Here is a 23,318-nt window from a genome sequence, read left to right as displayed (position 1 = left end):
CCACACTCAAACACACTCATAAGCATACACCCAGACTCATAAGCAACCACGCATGGAGGCACACCATACATCACACTCATGCAATATTTATACTATTTGGCACAAGCTCTCAGTCAGTCGCTCACTCTCTCCTCTCATTCACACCGTCGGAGACCCCCCCCTCCCCCCTTCCCCCCCCCCCCCCCCCGCCACCACTGCCCTTCAAGTAAATAGTGTCAGTATGGGACGGTTTCGATCTTGTCTTCACGAATGGGTCTTTTATCATCATGAGGTCGCAATCCAACTTTAGATTGCAGAAAAGTGTTCACCTCGTGACCTCGCAGTCGAATACTAGTTTGCTGTACCATATGCGGAGGTTGAGGTGCAACACCGCGAGCACCACCGTACAGGCACTGCAAGTAGTCTTCAACCACCTATTGCACGATATGCATGCATTTTGAATCTTAGACCCACAAACTCCACAATCAGCAATTCATCTGCCTCATCTTCCATTAAGCCGATATTCTTCTAGTTCTGAGGAAACATACCATAAGAATTATCATCAGTGTATCCCAATGTGTCGAATTCGTTACTGTGACATCTAATTAATTCGTGTGGATTGCAGTAGGTGAAACTATCTGTATCCATACAAAATAACTTTGGCTCCACGAAATGAGTTTTGGCAAACTTATAGTGGAAGCGGTACAAGTAGAGTTTGATATCCAGTTTACACATACCCAAATAGACAGATTTTGTAAACTCTACTGAAACCTTCGACATCTCATTGAAAAAAGTGACCACTTAAATTTAGTCCAGTGATGATCTTTCTTACGTCCCACGACCCCTCCCATTCGGTCCTAATCTAAATATAGCGTTCATTTCTTACAGCCTACAGGCCTACATGGTTTTACCGAAAATGGAAGTAGTCATTAATTTATAAAACTCTCTTTCGAAATCACTAGTCGGGCCCATCTTTTTTTCGGTAATTAATTCAGAATACTCCTTCAACTCGGAAGAATGATTGAAGGAGATAGCCCGTGTGATTCTACCTACCTCCATCCCTAAGCTGAGACAATGCTGGAGATTACGATAACGAATTAAGTACCTCTGCTTGTGTCCAGCAGTGGTCGTCAGTTTAGTGATAGTGCTTCCTCACGAAACTTGTTTCTCTGAACATAACGGCGAGTCGCTTTCATTTCATGTATATTAACAGGTTATATGAGGTCAATCTGCCTCCACCACATACCCTACATCAGAATTAGCCGCGAGACCCAATATTTTTCCTCCTAATCCCTTTAATTCGTTTTCGGGCATCCACAGAAACACACCAACTGGCAGTGGCTACATCGTAGCATGCTCGTATAAGTTATTCGCATGAAAATATGGAATATAAGTTGTATTGAGGGATGCTTTGAACCTCGCACCCATGTGGATTACTTGCCTTGGCCTATCTATGAAGACAATGAAAAAGTTGTCCATGGATCCCGCGCTCAAAGAAAAGAAGCCTATTTTTCTTGAGCACTATGTCCTAGGAAAACCCAGATGCCGTGTAATAGAAGTTGGGACCCAGAGAATATTTGGCTATGCATACGTTCCGGAACTTTCCAAAAATATCCGCAAGCAAGCACACGTCAGTGTTCATGTGTAGTTTTACATATTCACCCAAAATGGGAATAGTGAATTCCCACCAGACATTCCCGGCAAGGTCATAATCTGCACCAGCTATGGCATCGCCTGTGAGAGCACTGGTAAAGACAGATTCGTTGGGTAGCATGGCTTTATAGTGTTGCCTTACTATCCAGATACTCATAAAGCAAAACTCCTCTCCTAGTCACAAGCTGAAACTTTTTCCTCATTGGGGTATGCAGATAGGGTTATATGCATATCCTCCCGAGGCGGAGTTTCAACGAGTTTCTGGAATGGCTCCTGCATAAAACGTAGCTTATCAAGGAAGTGTAGCGTAATTTTAGGCGTCATGCGTTTGGAGAATAAAATGTATTGCTCAACACTCTCAGGCAGGACACTGGCCTGATTTTTCTCCCCGCCGAAATTAGCCAGTTGCTCAGCTAGAAAGTGAGCTCATTTCCGCTTAAACTATGGAAGAAAATGGGTATCTGCCGTGGTAACTTCTGCTTCAAATTGCATGTGTTGTGAGCTGCACCGCGGAACTTCCCCTTAAGATGACCATGGTCTCTACGGCGAGTTTCAGTTTTCTATGTAATGGCAGCCCAGAAATATGACAGTTAACCGCATGATTGTATAATTTTTTATCCTTCTTCGACTCGATCATCCAGATGTTGATGCGGTAAAGCGTATCAGTATCCCATGAGAGTTTTTCAAACTCAGTGAACAACCAAATACAGTATTATCCCCAACACAAGATTTTTAGCGATTAAGACTTGAATCATACGAGCGTCCAAGTTGGTACGCTGCAGCATATGGTACGTGTTTTTGGGTGAAGGTCGTATTTGAGGTTAAGAGGTTCCATTCAAAGTGCGTGACAGGGACAAGGAGACATTCAAAGTCAGCATATACAACAAACGGACATCGTTTCTGGTGGTGAGCATTCTTGAATTTAATGAACTCGTTTTCTTCTGTAGGCATAACAACATATATTGGTTTCTTGGATTCACAGTCGTTCAGAAGCCTTTTTAAATACTTTTCCTCTGAAAAGGTATTTATACATCTGAATCAAATGTATTTCTTTTGTTCATGTTTAGACGATTGCCTGTAAAAGAGGCGAGACATGTCATTGATCCATATGTAAAGCTGTCAGAGTTATATCCCACATGGATCGTATTTTTGCAGACATGGTATTGACCTGTATGCTCTCGATGTATACTATAATTTCTCTTACAAGCCAGGACTGATCATGCAAAACAAGCCTTATCCTTTTCATTTTGGACCTTAATACAGGATCACTTGTTCTCAATATCCTCAGGGAGTTTGATATAACTGGACCCTCCATTTGAGGGATCATAGACATCAATATGGATGTCGAGGTGTGATATTTAGCTGAGTGCTTTAGCTGCCCCCTCTTACTTCCATCTCAGAAAACTGGGCCAGTATAGCACCCAAGGTGGATTCACGATACCACTCGGCAATTGATGTACTTAGAGATATAGCGCCGTTATCACCCCAGACGTAGTGCAGGCTTTGCTTCTCAGCAGCACCCTGCTGTTTGGGGGGGGGGGGGGGGGGGGGAGGGATTAGTCAACTCGCAGCAGATTACTGCATTACACTTAATGGCATTAATTCTCGGACCATGTAAGGTTTTGAGGAACTCTGGCTCCAACATCGGGAGGCATGCTTCTAAAAACTTAACAGGGTTACGATACTCTCTGGCCAGATTCTCAATTCCAGTGAACGAGATACGACCCACAAAGGCCCTAGCAAGTGCCTAGTATTGTAGAGGGCCATAACGCCAGTATGTCTTTCACTGTCAGGACAGGAAAGAGCACTACCGCTAGTCATAGGTTCATTACCATGAACAATACAACTAGGAGACGACTGCATCCACCTGGAAGATGGTGACATTGGGGAGGAGGCGCCATCTTAGGTGAGGGGTATGGACTGAGACACAGATACCTTCCACTGCCGGCGATGGCGAACAGCCAGAGCCAAAGTGGGAGGAGGTAACGGTGGTGAGCTCCTGTGGGAGCATCCAGGCTGTGGAGAGGGCGCTCGTTGATGTTGCTGCATGCTGGAGCCTTCACCACCGCCAGCCTGGGGGTTGCGAGATCGTTGCTCAGACAGAACCACCCACTCACACCAGAGAGTATGTGATGGTGTGGGGGTCAGCATTGCAGTGGCCGCAACTGCTTCCGCTGTGGTGCACGCCGCTCAGGGGCATGTATGATGCCTGCCTCCCCCCACCTCAACCACACTCTCTAGGTACCAGTGCCACAGTGAGCTATTGTGGTGCCAGTGTAGATGGCACATCTGTAAAATATGAATAAAGGAAAAAATTAAGTACAAGTCTCAAGTAACAACAATTAAGTACATCAGTAGTCCAGAATAATAATTAGGTGCTGTAACAAAGACGATTGCATTATAAACACTTTTTACACTCTAGATCCCAGGATTGAGCAGTTCAGTCAATCTTTCTGCTAGTTCTCCCACTCAATCCGATATTTCCACCTCCTCATCCAAAAGGGCGAGAGGGCACTGCTTTTCAGCAGCCACCATCTCATGCACCCACTCTGGTATTTCACCCTTTCTGGAATTGTTGTTGGGGAACCACTGATCCATCTTACAGAAGTACAACAAGATACTGATTGTAAGAAACAACAACAATAAAGTATGTACTGATTTTACATACAGCGAGATATTGATTATATATAATTACAAAAAATATAAGTTCATACCAAATGGAAGTGATGACACCTGGTCACCACTCTCGATTCATACCCTGCTAGATTCATATCCTCCTCTTGCTCCACAGCAACATCTACAACAATGAAGAATATGTATCTCACACAACTGTATATGATGAAAAAAATGACTAACAGCAATATTACAAATGTACTTACGTTCTTGCTGCATTCCGGTCTCCAACAGCCGCTCAAAGTTGGTCATCTGGCGCTCTAATGCTACAACAGCGAGTTGTGAAATTTTATAAAAAATTTTTATAATCTGAATACAGATTCAGTTTCCAGCTGACACTCTAATCCAGCCTGCATTTCGGATATGAATACTGCAGTAGCAGGAAAAAAGAACTTGTAAAACCACTATTTACCAAAATGTATCACAATCTCGAAAACATTTGAAAACTTTGCTACTAAATATTTTAACTGTCGCAGTTTCAACTTTTAATTCTTTTAAAACGCTTACATGGCAACTGCCCCACGTTTGGCCGTTTCCCATCACCACTGAGACTGGCATCACTACTGGCTGGCCATTTCATATTGCGAGGATCACGCAGACACAACTAAGCACTGTGCAAAAATGATGATGGTTTTGGTGGGTATTGGGGTTTATATACCTTCAGACTCTACTCTCTATCTTGCAGAGGATCAATAGGAACTCAGAACGCCATACCAGCAAGTTACAAGTGTTCTTATTTTTCTTCAAACAGGCTGAAGCAGGCTTGGTTCAGGTGGGTGAGAAACAGAACGCTGCAGCGAGGGAGAAAAAAACTCTGGAACAGACAGACAGAGGGAACTTTCTAAAACATCCATTGTTTGCTGGTAAGTAGCTGCATGTGGCTGGAAAATTGGAAGCAGCTTCTATTATCAGAAAACACTCTACGTTTATTTTGGGTCATCAGATAGCCTGGCACTTCTGACATTAGCTGTATCCCTCTAAAACATGTTGGTGTTCTTTAGGGCACAGCTGAGGGAGGGAGGCACTAAACTTCGAAAACAAATCGGTTGTTCATGGTTGATGGCCATTGCCAACGCATCTAGGGAACGGCAGCTAACATTACAATAATTTGCTGATTTCTCTTCTACTACTGGCCAGCCGCTGCAGGCAGACGCCCCCCCCCCCCCCCGCCCTCCCCCTCCCCCGTGGCCCTCAGCAATAGCAGACTGTGAGGAGGCTCCTACTGTGGGTGGGTGGGGCGGCGGGTCCAGTGTGTTTTGTCCAATAATGATGTGCGAGGTGAAGATGCTGTGGTCCAGCCAAAGAGTGGCTCCTGTGGTTCTGCTGCAGGCCGCCAGTTACCACACCAAGCGGCGCACATGTGCAAGCAATACCTTCTCTGGACAGTCACAACTGTGTGACGCAACGTGTGGCACCCGACAGAGTGACCACTGTGTACGATGCGATCAAAAGATAAGAGTATACCAGTCCTACAAAATGCATCTTATGTCCTTTGCAGTGCATAATTCTTCGACTTCCCATCCTTTGAATTTTCTTCGATTTCTACCACCTATCCCCATTTTATAAACAATTTCCATCAACAATTTCCGTTAATATTACTTTCTTTGAAATGACAATTGGATTTTACGGAGGAAATTCGATTGTACTGTGAAAATTCAGAATTCCCACCAAAATTCGAAATTCCCACCAATTGGGTAGGTGAGGGAGGGGGAGGGGTGTGGGAGGTCTGCAGGAACCCACGTGCTAGCTGGGGAAAGCACATGACATTATACGTGGGTCGGGGTGGGGATGTGGTGGATGGGGGTAATTAATCGATCAGTTTAATTAATTTGCATATCAATTTCATATTAAAAGTGTGCTCATGCCGCCATCTCCCTACTACTATTATGGATATCAACTTGCATTAAGTGTAGGTAAATGTGAGGTACTGGGCATGATGAGGGTACAGAGTCTGATAGCTTGTGGTGGATTCGACTAGGATTTATTCACACTGACTAAGTATCGATAAATAACTCGTTATGAAATCAATGAAAGGGATGGCAAATATATGAACTGACCCTATGAATGCCTCAATAATTTAAAGCGACTGCAGTAGAGAGAACATACGAGGTGCATTTGTGACATGTTCATGAGCATTGTTCCAGTAATTGGGATCCTCAGTAAAGCATACTAAGGGAGAAGACGAAAGGTACTCACACTTGCTATGAGAAGAGGTGTAGTGTCGAAAACAAAGATAATAAAACATACTTCTATAATACTCAGTCTCCTGAAACTGCAAAAAATTTAAAGGGTACAAAGTAACATGTGGGAGGAAGACCTACGGATGTCCACATCTGAGTGTGCCGTTTTATGATTCTTTGGCATGTGGGTAAGAACTGAAAGGCAGGCATGTGCCCTTGTCTCACTTGGGTATCAATGTAGCGATATTAGCAGGAAAGGTAAAACTGACAAAGCAGGATAGAGGTAATGGAATATAAAAGTTTTTCAGAGTGGAGCGATAACCATGAAGGACTGGGCAGATTGCAGGTGGTTTCATAGTTCTAATCACTTGCACAGTTTCAGGTGCGGAATGGACTGGAAAAAGAGAGAGAGAAGAGTTAGGTTACAATTACTGACCCTGTACCCATTCCGGTCCCTCTGGCCATCACCCAGAGATTCTTCTTCGGGCAGCGACTTGAGGAAGACTTCGAGACCCGTCGTGGGGCCTGAAGCGATGTTGCGTCGCATCTGGCACGGATCGAGGTTCACGGTCGCCCCAGTGGGCACCTTGTACGTAGACATCGCCGGACTGCAAAGATCAGGAAGTGCAGGATGTTTTTGTAAGTCACTCTCTCATTTCGACAGAAGAGAATGTGTTACGTTCCGATTTACACTGAGGAGCCATAACATTTTAACCACCGCCCACCTCGACATTGAATGCCGCCCGGTGGAGTTACGGGCATCTCCCGTAGTAAGGAACGTATATAAGCGAAGCAGAAACGAAAGGGGACGCATTCTAGCGACGATACGGGTTATTATGGCCTGTCCCCAGGGAATCAGCTCCTGGGAACGACGAAGCTGGTCGGCTGTTCGTGTCCTATTGTCGTGAGCATCAATAGAAAGACTCACCACAGAACATGGAAGTTGGAGCCTTGCCCGCCCTCCTAAAGCAGCACTGGTGGCTATTTGTGGCTGACCTGACGACAGACTGCAATCCTGGTGTACACACAAGTGGCCCAGAGCTCACTTCTCAGTGTCAGCGTACATCTTTGAACGTGAGGCTTCGCAGCAGACGACCCCAAGCCATTAATTTGTGAAACTGCGTGTACTGCGCGTAGAGATCCAGTGTCACATATCACCAATATCCTATCAGGAATTTTCCGAATAAGCATAATCGCTACTTTATTGCGTTCCAAAAGTGAACCAACAGTCTATTAAGCACGTGGTCATAATGTTTGGGCTCAGCAGTGTATTTTTATTGTAACTAAATGGTTAAGCACTGAATGCTTCGGGGTTTATTTGATATCTATTGATCTTTTTCCTTTTCGTTTTCAGATTTTGAGGCAAGATGACAGCTCGATGGAATCCATAACAATTTTTAAACATTTAGTTTTGCAATCAGGCCACGCTAATGTAAGAAAACACGCCGAATTCCACTCCAGCACTAAAACTGCCGAAAAGATTTTCTTATAAATGTAGTGGTTGGTTTTGCAGATCGATGATGCGCGCCAAATTAGAGGTTTGCTTTGCAGAGCCCACAGTGAGCACCAGTGAGGTAGTGATCCTCCTGTCCTATCAGCCATTTTAATGATTTCTACGACACAGATTGTTGAAGGTAAACTAACAACGATGGAGTGTACAGGGTAGGGAACATACTAAATGAAATAAGAATGAGGTTAAACAAACTATATACATGGTGGTCAGAAACAGTCTGAAAAGCTTGCAAGCGCTGTATATTGTGCTGAGAAATAATTTTTAAGAAAAAAGGTTGATACGGTGCACCGTTTTCGAATCATCCAGCATTGAAGTTAGCCAATCAGGTCGTCACACGGGCAAATTCAAGCAGCCTGCCAGAGGCGGTATGCCAAACGTGTTCTTCATTTGGTTTCCTCAAACCGAAAAAGAGAGCAACACAAAAATTAAAGAGTTGACGATGCTATGGATTCAACCTGAGCCAACGCCTCAGGATTCTTATGAGCTACCATCCAACGTAAACTATGAGAAGAACTGCTATGATTAGTATCAGCTTCTTCAGCAAACTTCTATCGTTTTCGGAGATCGTACTGACGCAGTCGACCGTTCTCGGAAGTCTTCGTTTAGCTGTGAATGTACACAGAAAGTGGCGGTATGAGACAGCGCCATACCAGTGAACATAGTGGTACCACGACGTGTCATTGCTATTTATTCTACGAATACGCCGATATGCATTCCGCGTATGGCGTTGCTGGTCAAAATGCACTGGAGGTCCGAATAATTTACAACGCCAGATTTCTGAACCGTGTTTTTCCATGTGAGGATACGTTTGTAGCGATTGATAAATTATTGATAAATGTTTTTGTTGTGAACAAAGTTGGCTCTGGAAGACAACGCTACGCGCGAACCGTTCAGTTTGAAGAAAACATTCTTTATGTGATTGTTGAAAATCCCACTCCCAGCTCAAGGGCCACTGATAATATGTGGGGAGGAAATGAAGCTAATACGATGTTGTTAAATAATATCTGAAAACTAAACACCGTAAAATGTATTCGTTTTTTAGTCGCACAGGTTTCACGCGCTCTAATAACGTACGTCCTAAACGACGAAAACCTATTTCTGTACCACCTACAGAAAGTGCAAGATCTGCTGAAAGAGGACTATTCTTCTCGGAATCCGTATTGCCTGTAGTCCAATCAATGCATCGAAATTCCAGATTTCGAAAGGAGACCAGAGGATGCATCTTTCACCAGGGAATGGCCATTCAGCTCTCGAAACAGCCACATTTGGTACGATGGAAATATGCATGGCTCATATGTGAAGTCATATCAGCGTATGTTTGGCGCAAATACTGCGTCAGGTATCATAGGCAACTGTTCTTTGCGTCCCGTCCTATCTCCTTCCCATATAAAGGGACGAACGTATTTACCGTTTCATATATATGTTAATGTAAAAGTAATAATATTGGTAAATCCTGGAATTAACTGATGAAACTTAAGACTTACTATTGTGGTGTGGTAAAAGTCCGAAATTTCTTATTATATGCATATATTTCGAACTTTTACCAAGAGACGTTGGTTATTGAAATAGTTTGTATTTATTGTAAATTTATGAATCTTAATCATTCTTGCATTCCAATGTGATTATTCCATATTTTTTGTTACAGCAAGGCTGACTATTATGGCATTTCGTATTACATAATATGGAAGACGATTTACAGAAGCATTTTTTAACTGAACAATTTTTTAAGCAATTGCACTTTTTGAACCCTTGTCCTCCAACAAAAGATTGTTTGGCAACCACTTTTTGCAGACTAATTTCTTCTTTTGCTACTTCTTCGATGTTGATAAAATTTTTCTTGTACAATGTAAATTGGTTTCTTGTGAACAATCACTACAGTTTACCAGCTTTGGAACCAAGCTGATAAAATTCGTCATCCTGAATATTTATCACTAGTGCTATTATAGATTTTGCATCAATTTTTGCCCGTCTACATCCGGTGCTTTAATTCTCACATTCTGTCCAACTGAAAGTTTTGGAATTTAGTTACATGAGGCTCCTTTCATTTTCTTTGCCTGCAATTGAAGATCTTCTTTGGCAGCTTCTCGGATCCGTTTAACTTTATTACCACTGTTGGAAGTTGTCAGCGTCTCGTCACAACCATCAGCTGGTGCCGGTGTCTCGTTTTTAACTGTCGGCAAATCCTGTGTCTCTGTTGCTTCCTCACCTGCTGCTGCCGCACTTTCTACCTCCGTTCCTTCTGCTCCAGTACTATATTCACTGCCATCAATTCCTTTGCCGTCATTTTCAATTTCCTGTGAGTCAGTAAATGTGGTGTTTAACATTGTTTCCAAGTCTTCATCAGTGTTTATATATTTTATTAAATCAAGTGGAACAACTGACGTCGCAATGCCCGTTTTCATTGGAACCCCAAACATGGCTTCAAATGGTGATCATCTGATACCTTCATGTTAAGCCCTATTTTTCATTGCTTGCACAAACCTCAGCCCTTCAGACTACTTTAATGTTTCATTTGTTTCTATCCAAGTTGAAAACATATTTTCGATACCTCGATTTGCTCTTTCGACTGATCCATGAGACTGACTGTGCCTCGGCTTCCCATAAACTATCTTTATGTCACTCCACAACCCACATAAGCTTTGAATGACGTGGTTACAAAACTCTCCAACATTATCAGAATGAAGGATACTTGGGCATCAAAGGTGGTAAAAATGTCCAAAAGATGATATGCTACTTCACCAGCCCTTTCCGAAGTTAGTGCATGGAGGATAACAAATTTTGTCGCATGATCTTCGTATACAACTATGAACGTTGACTTATTGTCTGGGTTTGCCTGCATGTCGATCAAGTCAATTTGGCATCGTGAATTCATTTCACTGTGTATGTGAGGTTTCACTACAGTACCCCTTTTCAATGTATTTGTTTTTTTTACATGGTTCACATAATCTCAAATAAGTAACTATTGATTGAATAGTCACATTCTTTTGCTTACGATTCAGTTGCACAAACATCCGTTTTCGGCCGCCATGCCCTGTAGCAACGTGGGTCTCATGTTGTACGTTAAACAGTTCATCAAATCGAACGTAATAACGAATTTCTTCTTTACTAGCGTACAGCGGTCCTATGAGTTTCTCTTCGCCTCCGATGTTCAGATCATCCTATCATGTCAAACGTCTGTTGGGTTGGTGTGGTCTTCAGTCCTGAGACTGGTTTGATGCAGCTCTCCATGCTACTCTATCCTGTGCAAGCTTTTTCATCTCCCAGTACCTACTGCAACCTACGTCCTTCTGAATCTGCTTAGTGTATTCATCTCTTGGTCTCCCTCTACGATTTTTACCCTCCACGCTGCCCTCCAATACTAAATTGGTGATCCCTTGATGCCTCAGAACATGTCCTACCAACCGATCCCTCCTGGTCAAGTTGTGCCACAAACTTCTCTTCTCCCCAATCCTATTCAATACTTCCTCATTAGTTATGTGATCTACCCATCTAATCTTCAGCATTCTTCTGTAGCACCACATTTCGAAAGCTTCTATTCTCTTCTTGTCCAAACTATTTATCGTCCATGTTTCACTTCAATACATGGCTACACTCCATACAAATACTTTCAGAAATGACTTCCTGACACTTAAATCTATACTCGATGTTAACAAATTTCTCTTCTTCAGAAACGCTTTCCTTGCCATTGCCAGTCTACATTTTATATCCTCTCTACTTCGACCACCATCAGTTATTTTGCTCCCCAAATAGCAAAACTCCTTTACTACTTTAAGTGTCTCATTTCCTAATCTAATTCCCTCAGCATCACCCGACTTAAATAGACTACATTCCATTATCCTCGTTTTGCTTTTGTTGATGTTCATCTTATATCCTCCCTTCAAGACACCATCCATTCCGTTCAACTGCTCTTCCAAGTCCTTTGCTGTCTCTGACAGAATTACAATGTCATCGGCGAACCTCAAAGTTTTTATTTCTTCTCCATGGATTTTAATACCTACTCCGAATTTTTCTTTTGTTTCCTTTACTGCTTGCTCAATATACAGATTGAATAACATCGGGGAGAGGCTACAACCCTGTCTTACTCCCTTCCCAACCACTGCTTCCCTTTCATGTCCCTCGACTCTTATAACTGCCATCTGGTTTCTGTACAAATTGTAAATAGCCTTTCGCTCCCTGTATTTTACCCCTGCCACCTTTAGAATTTGAAAGAGAGTATTCCAGTCAACATTGTCAAAAGCTTTCTCTAAGTCTACAAATGCTAGAAACGTAGGTTTGCCTTTCCTTAATCTTTCTTCTAAGATAAGTCGTAAGGTCAGTACTGCCTCACGTGTTTCAATGTTTCTACGGAATCCAAACTGATCTTCCCCGAGTTTGGCTTCTACTAGTTTTTCCATTCGTCTGTAAAGAATTCGTGTTAGTATTTTGCAGCTGTGACTTATTAAACTGATAGTTCGGTAATTTTCACATCTGTCAACACCTGCTTTCTTTGGGATTGGAATTATTATATTCTTCTTGAAGTCTGTGGGTATTTCGCCTGTCTCATACATCTTGCTCACCAGATAGTAGAGTTTTGTGAGGACTGGCTCTCCCAAGGCCGTCAGTAGTTCCAATGAAATGTTGTCTACTCCGGGGGCCTTGTTTCGACTCAGGTCTTTCAGTGCTCTGTCAAACTCTTCACGCAGTATCTTATCTCCCATTTCATCTTCATCTACATCCTCTTCCATTTCCATAATATTGTCCTCAAGTACATCGCCCTTGTATAGACCCTCTATATACTCCTTCCACCTTTCTGCTTTCCCTTCTTTGCTTAGAACTGGGTTTCCATCTGAGCTCTTGATATTCATACAAGTCGTTCTCTTATCTCCAAAGGCCCCTTTAATTTTCCTGTAGACAGTATCTATCTTTCCTCTAGTGAGATAAGCCTCTACATCCTTACATTTGTCCTCTAGCCATCCCTGCTTAGCCATTTTGCACTTCCTGTCGATCTCATTTTTGAGACGTTTGTATTCCTTTTTGCCTGCTTCATTTACTGCATTTTTATATTTTCTCCTTTCATCAATTAAATTCAATATTTCTTCTGTTACCCAAGGATTTCTACTAGCCCTCGTCTTTTTACCTACTTGATCCTCTGCTGCCTTCGCTACTTCATCCCTCAAAGCTACCCATTCTTCTTCTACTATATTTCTTTTCCCCATTCCTGTCAATTGTTCCCTTATGCTCTCCCTGAAACTCTGTACAACCTCTGGTTCTTTCAGTTTATCCAGGTCCCATCTCCTTAAATTCCCACCTTTTTGCAGTTTCTTCAGTTTTAATCTACAGGTCATAACCAATAGATTGTGGTCAGAGTCCACATCTGCCCCTGGATATGTCTTACAATTTAAAACCTGGTTTCTAAATCTCTGTCTTACCATTATATAATCTATCTGATACCTTTTAGTATCTCCAGGGTTCTTCCAGGTATACAACCTTCTTTCACGATTCTTAAACCAAGTGTTAGCTATGATTAAGTTGTGCTCTGTGCAAAATTCTACCAGGCCGCTTCCTCTTTCATTTCTTAGCCCCAATCCATATTCACCTACTATGTTTCCTTCTCTCCCTTTTCCTACATTCGAATTCCAGTCACCCATGACTATTAAATTTTCGTCTCCCTTCACAATCTGAATAATTTCTTTTATTTCATCATACATTTCTTCAATTTCTTCGTCATCTGCAGAGCTAGTTGGCATATAAACTTGTACTACTGTAGTAGGTATGGGCTTCGTATCTATCTTGGCCACAATAATGCGTTCACTATGCTGTTTGTAGTAGCTTACCCGCATTCCTATTTTCCTATTCATTATTAAACCTACTCCTGCATTACCCCTATTTGATATTGTGTTTATAACCCTGTAGTCACCTGACCAGAAGTCTTGTTCCTCCTGCCACCGAACTTTATTAATTCCCACAATGTCTAACTTCAACCTATCCATTTCTCTTTTTAAATTTTCTAACCTACCTGCCCGATAAGGGATCTGACATTCCACGCTCCGATCCATAGAACGCCAGTTTTCTTTCTCCTGATAACGACGTCCTCTTGAGTAGTCCCCGCCCGGAGATCCGAATGGGGGACTATTTTACCTCCGGAATATTTTACCCAAGAGGACGCCATCATCATTTAATCATACAGTAAAGCTGCATGCCCTCGGGAAAAATTACGGCTGTAGTTTCCCCTTGCTTTCAGCCGTTTGCAGTACCAGCACAGCAAGGCCGTTTTGGTTATTGTTACAAGGCCAGATCAGTCAATCATCCAGACTGTTGCCCTTGCAACTACTGAAAAGGCTGCTGCCCCTCTTCAGGAACCACACGTTTGTCTGGCCTCTCAACAGATTGAACAGAATTTTTATTGGAAACGATTTTTGCATTTTTCACTTCACTTAACAGAATGTTATATTGCTCAGCAGTTACATAAAAATTGTTGTCATTGTTATTCACTGATTCACTTTAAAGTTCGTAAAACCTGTTACGCATAACATCACTCATTCTGACGCAAAGTTGCAGAAGAAACACCACTGAAACGAGTCGCGAAGATGACCGTACGCACGATGCTCGGCACTGACTGAAACTACGCAGCGGTGAGTGGACTGATAACTCGTAACTGCCAACAAAGAAACTTATCTTAAAACAAAATTGCATCAACGAAACTTGTCTGAACCTGCGCGGGGGAGGCAGTAGTCTTCGATCCAGCTTGCACCAGTTTGCATTGGTAAAGTCAAAGATTTACTAATATCTCTTGGTAAAAGTTCGAAATCTATGCATATTATGAGAAATTTCGGACTTTTACCACACCTCGATGGTAAATCTTAGGTTTCACCTGTTACCAATTATCTTACTTTTACAGTAACATATACATCCTTCAATTGTATGTAAAATACGTTTCTTTGACGCACTTCGTTGTTTCCGTACGGGAGCGTTTAGGTGCTTTGTATCCGCAGAGGTGGATTGGGGGTCCAGTTTTCTCGACACCTCTTTCACCAGATCTTACCCCATTAAATTTTTGTCTTTGGGGGCATGCGAAGAAAATTGTCTACGCGACCCTAGTATGCAGCGCCGAAGAGCTTCTTGCGAGGGTAATTTCAGTCTTACTACTTTTAGTTCTTGATCATTTTGTTGTTATATGAATGAATTGAGAAAATGTTGTAGTTGTTGCTTCATTATTATCATTACTTTTCCCTATTTTTGTTACATTTTTGGCTGTTGACTAACAAGGTGAGGTGCCTGGGGATAGTACTCTAGTGCCACTTTTTTTTTTTAAAAAAAAGAAAGACTTCTGCATAGATTCGTAGCATAGTGGTGTAGTGGTAAAGGGATATTGTTTACTGTCACAAGGTAGTGGGTTTGAATCTCCCCAGGTGCTTTTCTTACATTTTTGTTTCTAAATCTTTATCGAAATTACTTTGATAATCACGTTTATTCAGTTACGTAGTTTAAATATGGTTTTTATTTATATTCCTTTGTCACATCGTTGCAATCACCATATGGACTTTCACATTTGCTCTCATCGATACTTCCTATTATTCTTTTTTCATTTGTGATCTTTGCTCATGTGATTTTGATTATTTCTATGTATTAACGTCGATTTCATCGCTTTCGTTTTATCATCTTATGTTTTAATCGATGTTGTTGCACTCATTATTTCTATTTCTCTTTGGCATTGAATATCGGTTTTACTTATAGTCTTATAGTACACGATTTCGTTTACATCTTCATCTGCGTTACCTTATCCATAGTACAACAAGAACTTGCTTGTTAGATGTTAGTATGACGATTACCAAGCACAACATTAATATATTTTATAGCAGAAAATACGTTTTGATGCCCTTGCACAGCCAGAATAAATAGATTATTTCGTATTTTGGTTTGTGACCGATAGATCGGCAATTTCAAATGTTTCAGTGTTGTGATGTACAAATAAAAATAATTTAAATCACTTGCGTAAAGATTCCATTAAGTAAATCAGTGACAGGAAGAAAAAATAAAGAGAAATGAAACTTTACTACGGCGATTAACATGACGTTAAAAATAAGTAGAAGTTAAAAAAGTTGCATTTAAAGAAATTAATTGCATACAAATAATGATCGAAGTCATTTCGGCAACGAATTACAAAAAGAAACTTCCAATCGACTGACGACATTCGAACCCACAAGTTTCCGTATGTTATGAATGCCTCTCAACCACCACGCTGCACCAGAACTACGTGCAGTACAGAACACGTTAGGCAACACCACCTCTGGCAGGCTGCTTGAATTCGCGCGCGCAATGACCTCATTGGCTAACTTCAATGCCAAGTAGCTCGGAAACGGCGCAACTTATCGAATTTTTTTCATAACCATTATTTCTCAGTACAACCTCTGCTGCAACATCGTTACAAGCGTTTCAGGTTGTTTCTAATCACCGTGGAAATTTAATCAAGCTTGTGAACTGCTAGTTGGAATTTTAATAGAAACAAGGATCTTAAATAACTGTCTGCTTTAGTTTAGATCTAAGATAATTGCACATTAATTATTCCTTGTGTGTCCTGAATAGAGTTGCATTAATATATTTCCGATCATTAAATTTCTGCCATAAGGAATGATAAATTTTATTTATTTTGTGTGTAGGAGGGAGGACATATTAAAACCGTAGGTGACTTGCGTAATTTAGCACACAGAGGTGTCGCATGTGGCAGCAACAGTGGCTCTAAATAGGCTGGAAATAGAGTGGAACTGAACTTGGATGACAGACTCGGGAACATTATTGCATGCTGTTTCAACTCTACGTCAGAATCCAGCACTCATAATGGATGACGAGTGTGGCATTGCATGCTCTTAGCAACCCAAGACCGGATGGTTTCTATGCATGAGAGATTTGGATAGGGGCCGACCAGGATAATAGTCGAAGATCCTCTGTATCGACTTGGGGAAATACTTGGCCTAGTATTGTCTTGTTGAAAGATGACGTCGCGGAGACTTCGAAGGCAAGGCACAGCTACTCAACACATGAGAAACGTAACGCCTGATCTACAAATTATCGGGTACGCCAACCAGAGGTGATCGTATTCTGTGCCCACTGGTAGCCAATAGGATCAAACCAGATGCTGTATCCACAAGGCGATGACAAAAGAAATGTTGAGAACTAACTCAGCCTAGAATTTAGGGTTTCTAAATGTCTGAGTCTGGTATCAACAATAAATAACTGCATGCCAATCACGTGCTGCCACAGAACACAAACCAATACAGTTGTTCGACAGTATTAGTTTTTGTGCGATGTAGTCTGTCTACGTTGACGCACCACGCTGTCTGCAATGCCGATTGGTGAACAGCCCTTCCATATTTCTTTTACATAAAGCGATCCATCAACTTACAGTTGAATTGCCTGAAAGTCTAAAATGGACTTTGGAATATACCCTGGTCGTTCCCCTTAACTACAGGGCTCCTATGTCAGAATCTTCTATAGCCACATAAAATTACACTGAAATATGATGTGTTCCGTAAAGACTTTGAAAAAGGCGTATAAGTTGACAAATTAAAAGACTAGAGAAAACCAGCCAAGAAACTTGCTCTACATGAATAGCAAATGTACTCAGAGGGAACATTAAATGGATGGCAGTTCTATCCAGATAACACAGTGAAAGGTACACAACCATCTCACCATTGCCTCGTGTTCTCCGCGGCGAGTGAGTTGAAACCGTAGCAGAAGCCGGCTTCGGTGCGCTGCAGGAAGAACATGTTGGAGCAGTTGTTGATGTGGCCCTGCCAGAAGCACTCGTAGAACACGTCGTCGATCGTCGGCAGTGTCTGTTAACCAAGACACTTGTCGTCACTGATTTATTCAGTTCAACTTCATTACATTCTTCTACTAATCTTAAAACACATAGCTCCACCCAGAGAACTGAGTAAGAAAAGCTCATCCAGGTGTAGCTTGTCCATGTTAATTACTGAAAACAGTAATCAACATCCCACCTTAGACATAACGTCCTTTAAGAAATGCTACCAGTTTCGAACCATTAGTCTTGCATTACAACGTGCAAATTACACTGATGCACTAAAGAAACTGGTATAGGCATGCGTATTCGAACAGAGATATGTGAACAGGCAGAATACGGCGCTGCGGTTGGCAACGCCTGTACAAAACAAGTGTCTGGCGCAGTTGTTAGACCACTTACTGCTGCTACAAGTGAATTTGAACGTGGTGTTATAGTTGGCGCACGAGCGATAGGACACAGCATCTTCTTGGTGGCGATGAATAGTGGGTATTTTCCCGTACGACCATTTCATGAGTGTACCATGCACGTCAGGAATTCGGTAAAATATCAAATCTCCGACAATCCTGCAGCCGGAAAAAGAACGGGACCAACGACGACTGAAGAGAATCGTTCAACGTGACAGAAGTGCAGCCCTTCTGCAAATTGCTGCAGATTTCAATGCTGGACCTTCAACAAGTGTCAGCGTGCGGACCATTCAACGAAACATCATCGATATGAGCTTTCGGAGCCGAAGGCCCACTCGTGTAACCTTGATGACTGCACGACATGAAGCATTAGGTCCCCCCTGGGCCCGTCAACTCCGACTTTGGACTGTTGATCACTGGAAACAGGTTGCCTGGTTGGACGAGTCTCGTTTCAAATTGAATGAGCGGATGGACATGTACGGGTATGGAGACAACCTCATGAATCAATGAACCCTGCATATCAGCAGGGACTCCTCAAGGCGGTGGAGGCTTGTAATGGTGTGGGACGTGTACAGTTGGAATGATATGGGACCCCTGATACGTCTAGATACAACTCTGACAGGTGACACGTACGTAACCATTCTGTCTGATCACCTGTAGCCATTCATGTCCATTGTGTATTCCGACAGACTTGAGCAGCTTCAGCATGACAATGCGCCATCCCACACGTCCAGAATTGCTACAGAGTGGCTGCAGCAACATTCTTCTGAGTTTAAACACTTCCTGAATTACTTTTGAATACATTAAGGGAAAGGCAGTGATCAATGTCTTACAAATATTTACTATTAAAAACAGTTTCGACCACTACTGTGGTCATCTTCAGACCATTGAGTAGGAACCTCTTTCTGTTGGAGAGGTTCCAACAGAAAGAGGTTCCTACTCAATGGTCTGAAGATGACCACAGTAGTGGTCAAAACCGGTCACCTTGATAAATAAATCGTGATCAAGACTGTTTTTAATAGTAAATATTTGTTAATCACTTCCGCTGGCCACCAAACTCCCAAGAGATGTACATTATTGAGCATATCTTGGATGCCTTGCAACGCATTATTCAGAAGAAATCTCCACCCCTTCGTACTCTTACGTATTTAGGGACAGCCCTGCTGGATTCATGGTGTCAATTCCCTCCAGCACTACTTCAGAAGTTAGTCGCGTCCATGTCACGTCGTGTTGCGGCATTGCTGCGTGCTCGCGGGGGCCCAACACGATATTAGGCAAGTGTACTAGTCTCTTTGGCTCTTCAGTGTATAAGCTAACAGCCTCAAATTTGTAACTTACAACTTAGCTCGATGACTCTCCTAAATGGGTGACCTGCAGTGAAGAACATTGTTTCGGAGATGAAATTTTGCCTTGTGCGAATGACAGAAGCTAAAAAACGAAAGGAGCGGAAGTAACACTTCAATCTACTACGCTGGCGTGCAAAACTTAAGGGCGACACTAACTTTCTCATAAGGTGTCACTGCAAAGTGTCGATGAAACTTGATCTGTGTACAGGAAGAACCGCTACAGTATAGTGCAGAAAATAACAAAGAAATAGGCAATGACACTTTTATTCATGGAAATCACCGATCCCCCAAAAATAGAAAAGGCTGGACACGGTTTTTATACCCTACTGGCCATTAAAATTGCTACACCAAGAAGATATGCAGATGATAAACGTGTATTCATTGGACAAATATATTATACTAGAACTTACATGTGATTACATTTTCACGCAATTTCGGTTCATAGATCGTGAGAAATCAGTACCCAGAACAACCACCTCTGGCCGTTATAACGGCCTTGATACGCCTGGACATTGAGTCAAACAGAGCTTGGATGGCGTGTACAGGTACAGCTGCCCATGCAGCTTCAACGCGATACTACAGTTCATCAAGCGTAGTGACTGGCGTATTGTGACGAGCCAGTTGCTCGGCCACCAATCACCAGACGTTTTCAGTTGGTGAGAGATTTGGAGAATATGCTGGCCAGGGCAGCAGTCGAACATTTTCTGTATCCAGAAAGGCCCGTACAGGACCTGCAACATGCGGTCGTGCATTATCCTGCTGAAATGTAGGCTTTCGCAGGCATCGAATGAAGAGTAGAGCCATGGGTCGTAACACATCTGAAATGTAACGTCCACTGTTCAAAGTGCGGTCAATGCGAACAAGAGGTGATCGAGAGATGTAATCAATGGCACCCCGTGTCATCACGCCGGGTGATACGCCAGTATGACGATGACGAATACACGCTTCCAATGTGCGTGCACCGCGATGATACCAAACACGGATGCGACCATCATGATGCTGTAAACAGAACCTGGATTCATCCGAAAAAATGACGTTTTGCCATTCGTGCACCCACGTTCGTCGTTGAGTACACCATCGCAGGCGCTCCTGTCTGTGATGCAGCGTCAAGGGTAACCGCAACCATCGTCTCCGAGCTGATAGTCCACGCTGCTGCAAACGTCGTCGAACTGTTCGTGCAGATGGTTGTTGTCTTACAAACGTCCGCATCTGTTGACCCAGGGATCGAGACGTGGCTGCACGATCTGTTACAGCCATGCGGATACGATGCCTGTCATCTCGACTGCTAGTGATACGAGGCCGTTGGGATCCAGCACGGCGTTCCGTATTATCCTCCTGAACCCGCCAATTCCATATTATGCTAACAGTCATTGGATCTCGACCAACGCGAGCAGCAATGTCGTGATACGATAAACCGCAATCGCGATAGGCTACAATCCGACCTTTATCAAAGTCGGAAACGTGATGGTACGCATTTCTCCTCCTTACACGAGGCATCACAACAACGTTTCACCAGACAACTCCGGTCAACTGCTGTTTGTGTATGAGAAATCGGTTGGAAACTTTCCTCATGTCAGTACGTTGTAGGTGTCACCACCGGCGCCAACCTTGTGTGAATGCTCTGAAAAGCTAATCATTTGAATATCACAGTATCTTCTTCCTGTCGTTTGAATTTCGCGTCTGTAACACGTCATCTTCGTGGTGTAGCAATTTTAATGGCTAGTAGTGTAATACTAGGGTGACTTATCACCACGAATTTCAGCGGTTCTATGCAAAGTGCTGCCATGCTGGCTACAAGGGTGGTTAGGAGTTTTCGTGGTCCAGCTGTTATGATGTGGGGAAGAATAATGTCCCTTGGCCGTATTGACGTCTAAACCAGGCTCTTCCAAACTTTGCCCCTGGGGCGCTAGCGGCCGCATCGTCTGAGGCCAGCGCCCCTGCGAATTCGTATGTTGTCGCTGTGGCCGAGCCGTGTCGCTTAGCTGACCGCGCGGTCCGCCCGCCGCACCACGCCATGCCGCTGTATGGGAGAGCTTCGTACGGAAGACAGATCGCCGCGCCAGCAACGGTCAAAAGCATTGATGTGACATAAAGTCGTCAGTCAACAGATGTACAGTTCCGCACTGTCGCCTGATAAACAAAGTAAGAGCGTACGGAATATCAGTCCAGCTGTGTGGCTGGATTGAAGAGTTTTTAGCAAACAGAACGTAGCATGTTGTTCTCAATGGAGAGACGTCTACAGACGTTAAAGTAACCTCTGGCGTGCCACAGGGGAGTGTTATGGGACCATTGCTTTTCACAATACATATAAATGACCTAGTACATACTGTCAGAAGTTCCATGCGGCTTTTCGCGGATGATCCTATAGTATACAGAGAAGTTGCAGCATTAGAAAATTGCAGCGAAATGCAGAAAGATCTGCAGCGGATGGGCAATTGGTGCAGGGAGTGGCAACTGACCCTTAACATAGACAAATGTAATGTATTGCGAATACATAGAAAGATTATATGATAGCGGAACAAACACTGGTAGTAGTTACTTCTGTAAAATATCTGGGATTGTGCGTACGGAACGATTTGAAGTGGAAAGATCATATAAATTTAATTGTTGGTAAGGCGGATGCGAGGTTGAGATTCATTGGGAGAGTCCTTAGAAAATGCGGATGCGAGGTTGAGATTCATTGGGAGAGTCCTTAGAAAATGTAGTCCATCAACAAAGGAGGTTGCTTACAAAACACTCGTTCGACCTACACTTGAGTATTGTTCATCAGTGTGGGATCCGTACCAGGTCGGGTTGACAGAGGAGATAAAGAAGACCCAAAGAAGAGCGGCGCGTTTCGTCACAGGGTTATTTGGTAAGCGTGATAGCGTTACGGAGATGTTTAGCAAACTCAAGTGGCAGACTCTGCGAGAGAGGCGCTCTGCATCGCGGTTTAGCTTGCTGTCCAGGTTTAGAGAGGGTGCGTATCTGGATGAGGTATCAAATATATTGCTTCCCCCTACTTATACCTCCCGAGGAGATCACGAATGTAAAATTAGAGAGATTCGAGCGCGCACGGAGGCTTTCCGGCAGTCGTTCTTCCTGCGAACCATACGCGACTGGAACGGGAAAGGGAGGTAATGACAGTGGCATGTAAAGTGCTCTCCGCCACACACCGTTGGGTGGCTTGCGGAGTATAAATGTAGATGTAGATGTAAAGTTAGATTGGCTCGAGATGATGGTCAACAGCAGCAGACAAGTAAAAGGAGGAGCGGTGTGTCCGCACTTTTTAAACCCGAGTGGGAAATTAATTTCTTTTGTATTAGTGTCGAAAACCAGTCCAAATGCTTAGTACATCAGCGGAACCTCATGTATTTAAAAATGTACTCTATTGAACGGCACTCTAATACCTGTCACAAAGATCAGTTCGAAAATTTGTCGCAAGAGGAACGCCAGTCGAAGCTTGAAGAACTGAAAGACAATTTGAAGCAGTATCACTGTGAAATAAGTGTTTCGTATGACTCTTTATTATTTATAAAGATGATAAATAAGACTATATTTTATAATCTGATATGTCACTTAGCATTGTGCTAGTTATCGAGTATCAGATTCTCAGCAACAAGGAACGTTTCTTTTCCGTTAATTTTTAGAGTTGCATTAAATCGCTTTGCACAGACTTAAGAAAAAGTTTTAGGTGCGTTATTCTTTGCCACTTTCTGAAAAGCCGACACCAACGCTCTCTCGGACAGCAAAGTGTTATTAAGAGTCATTCTTTGTTTTTGTGTATTTGTGTTTTGATGGATGGGGAAA

General features: G+C 42.8%; 1 protein-coding gene across 1 annotated transcript in view; it reads right to left on the bottom strand.

The window, feature by feature from the left end:
- LOC126260603 (sodium channel protein Nach-like) overlaps positions 1 to 23,318 on the bottom strand; it is a 223,214-nt gene that overhangs the window by 78,970 nt on the left and 120,926 nt on the right. Inside the window, exons 5-6 of the mRNA XM_049957939.1 lie at positions 17,665 to 17,810; positions 6,922 to 7,093 (exon numbers count right to left, since the gene is read on the bottom strand). Of these exons, the coding sequence (XP_049813896.1) occupies positions 6,922 to 7,093; positions 17,665 to 17,810 (318 nt within the window). The remainder of the gene's footprint in view (positions 1 to 6,921; positions 7,094 to 17,664; positions 17,811 to 23,318) is intronic.

The sequence above is a fragment of the Schistocerca nitens genome, chromosome 5 (assembly GCF_023898315.1).
Source record: "Schistocerca nitens isolate TAMUIC-IGC-003100 chromosome 5, iqSchNite1.1, whole genome shotgun sequence".
Classification (NCBI taxonomy): Eukaryota; Metazoa; Arthropoda; class Insecta; order Orthoptera; family Acrididae; genus Schistocerca; species Schistocerca nitens.
The sequence above is the reverse complement of the archived record's forward strand: the minus strand, read 5'-3'. Positions and strand labels throughout refer to the sequence as shown.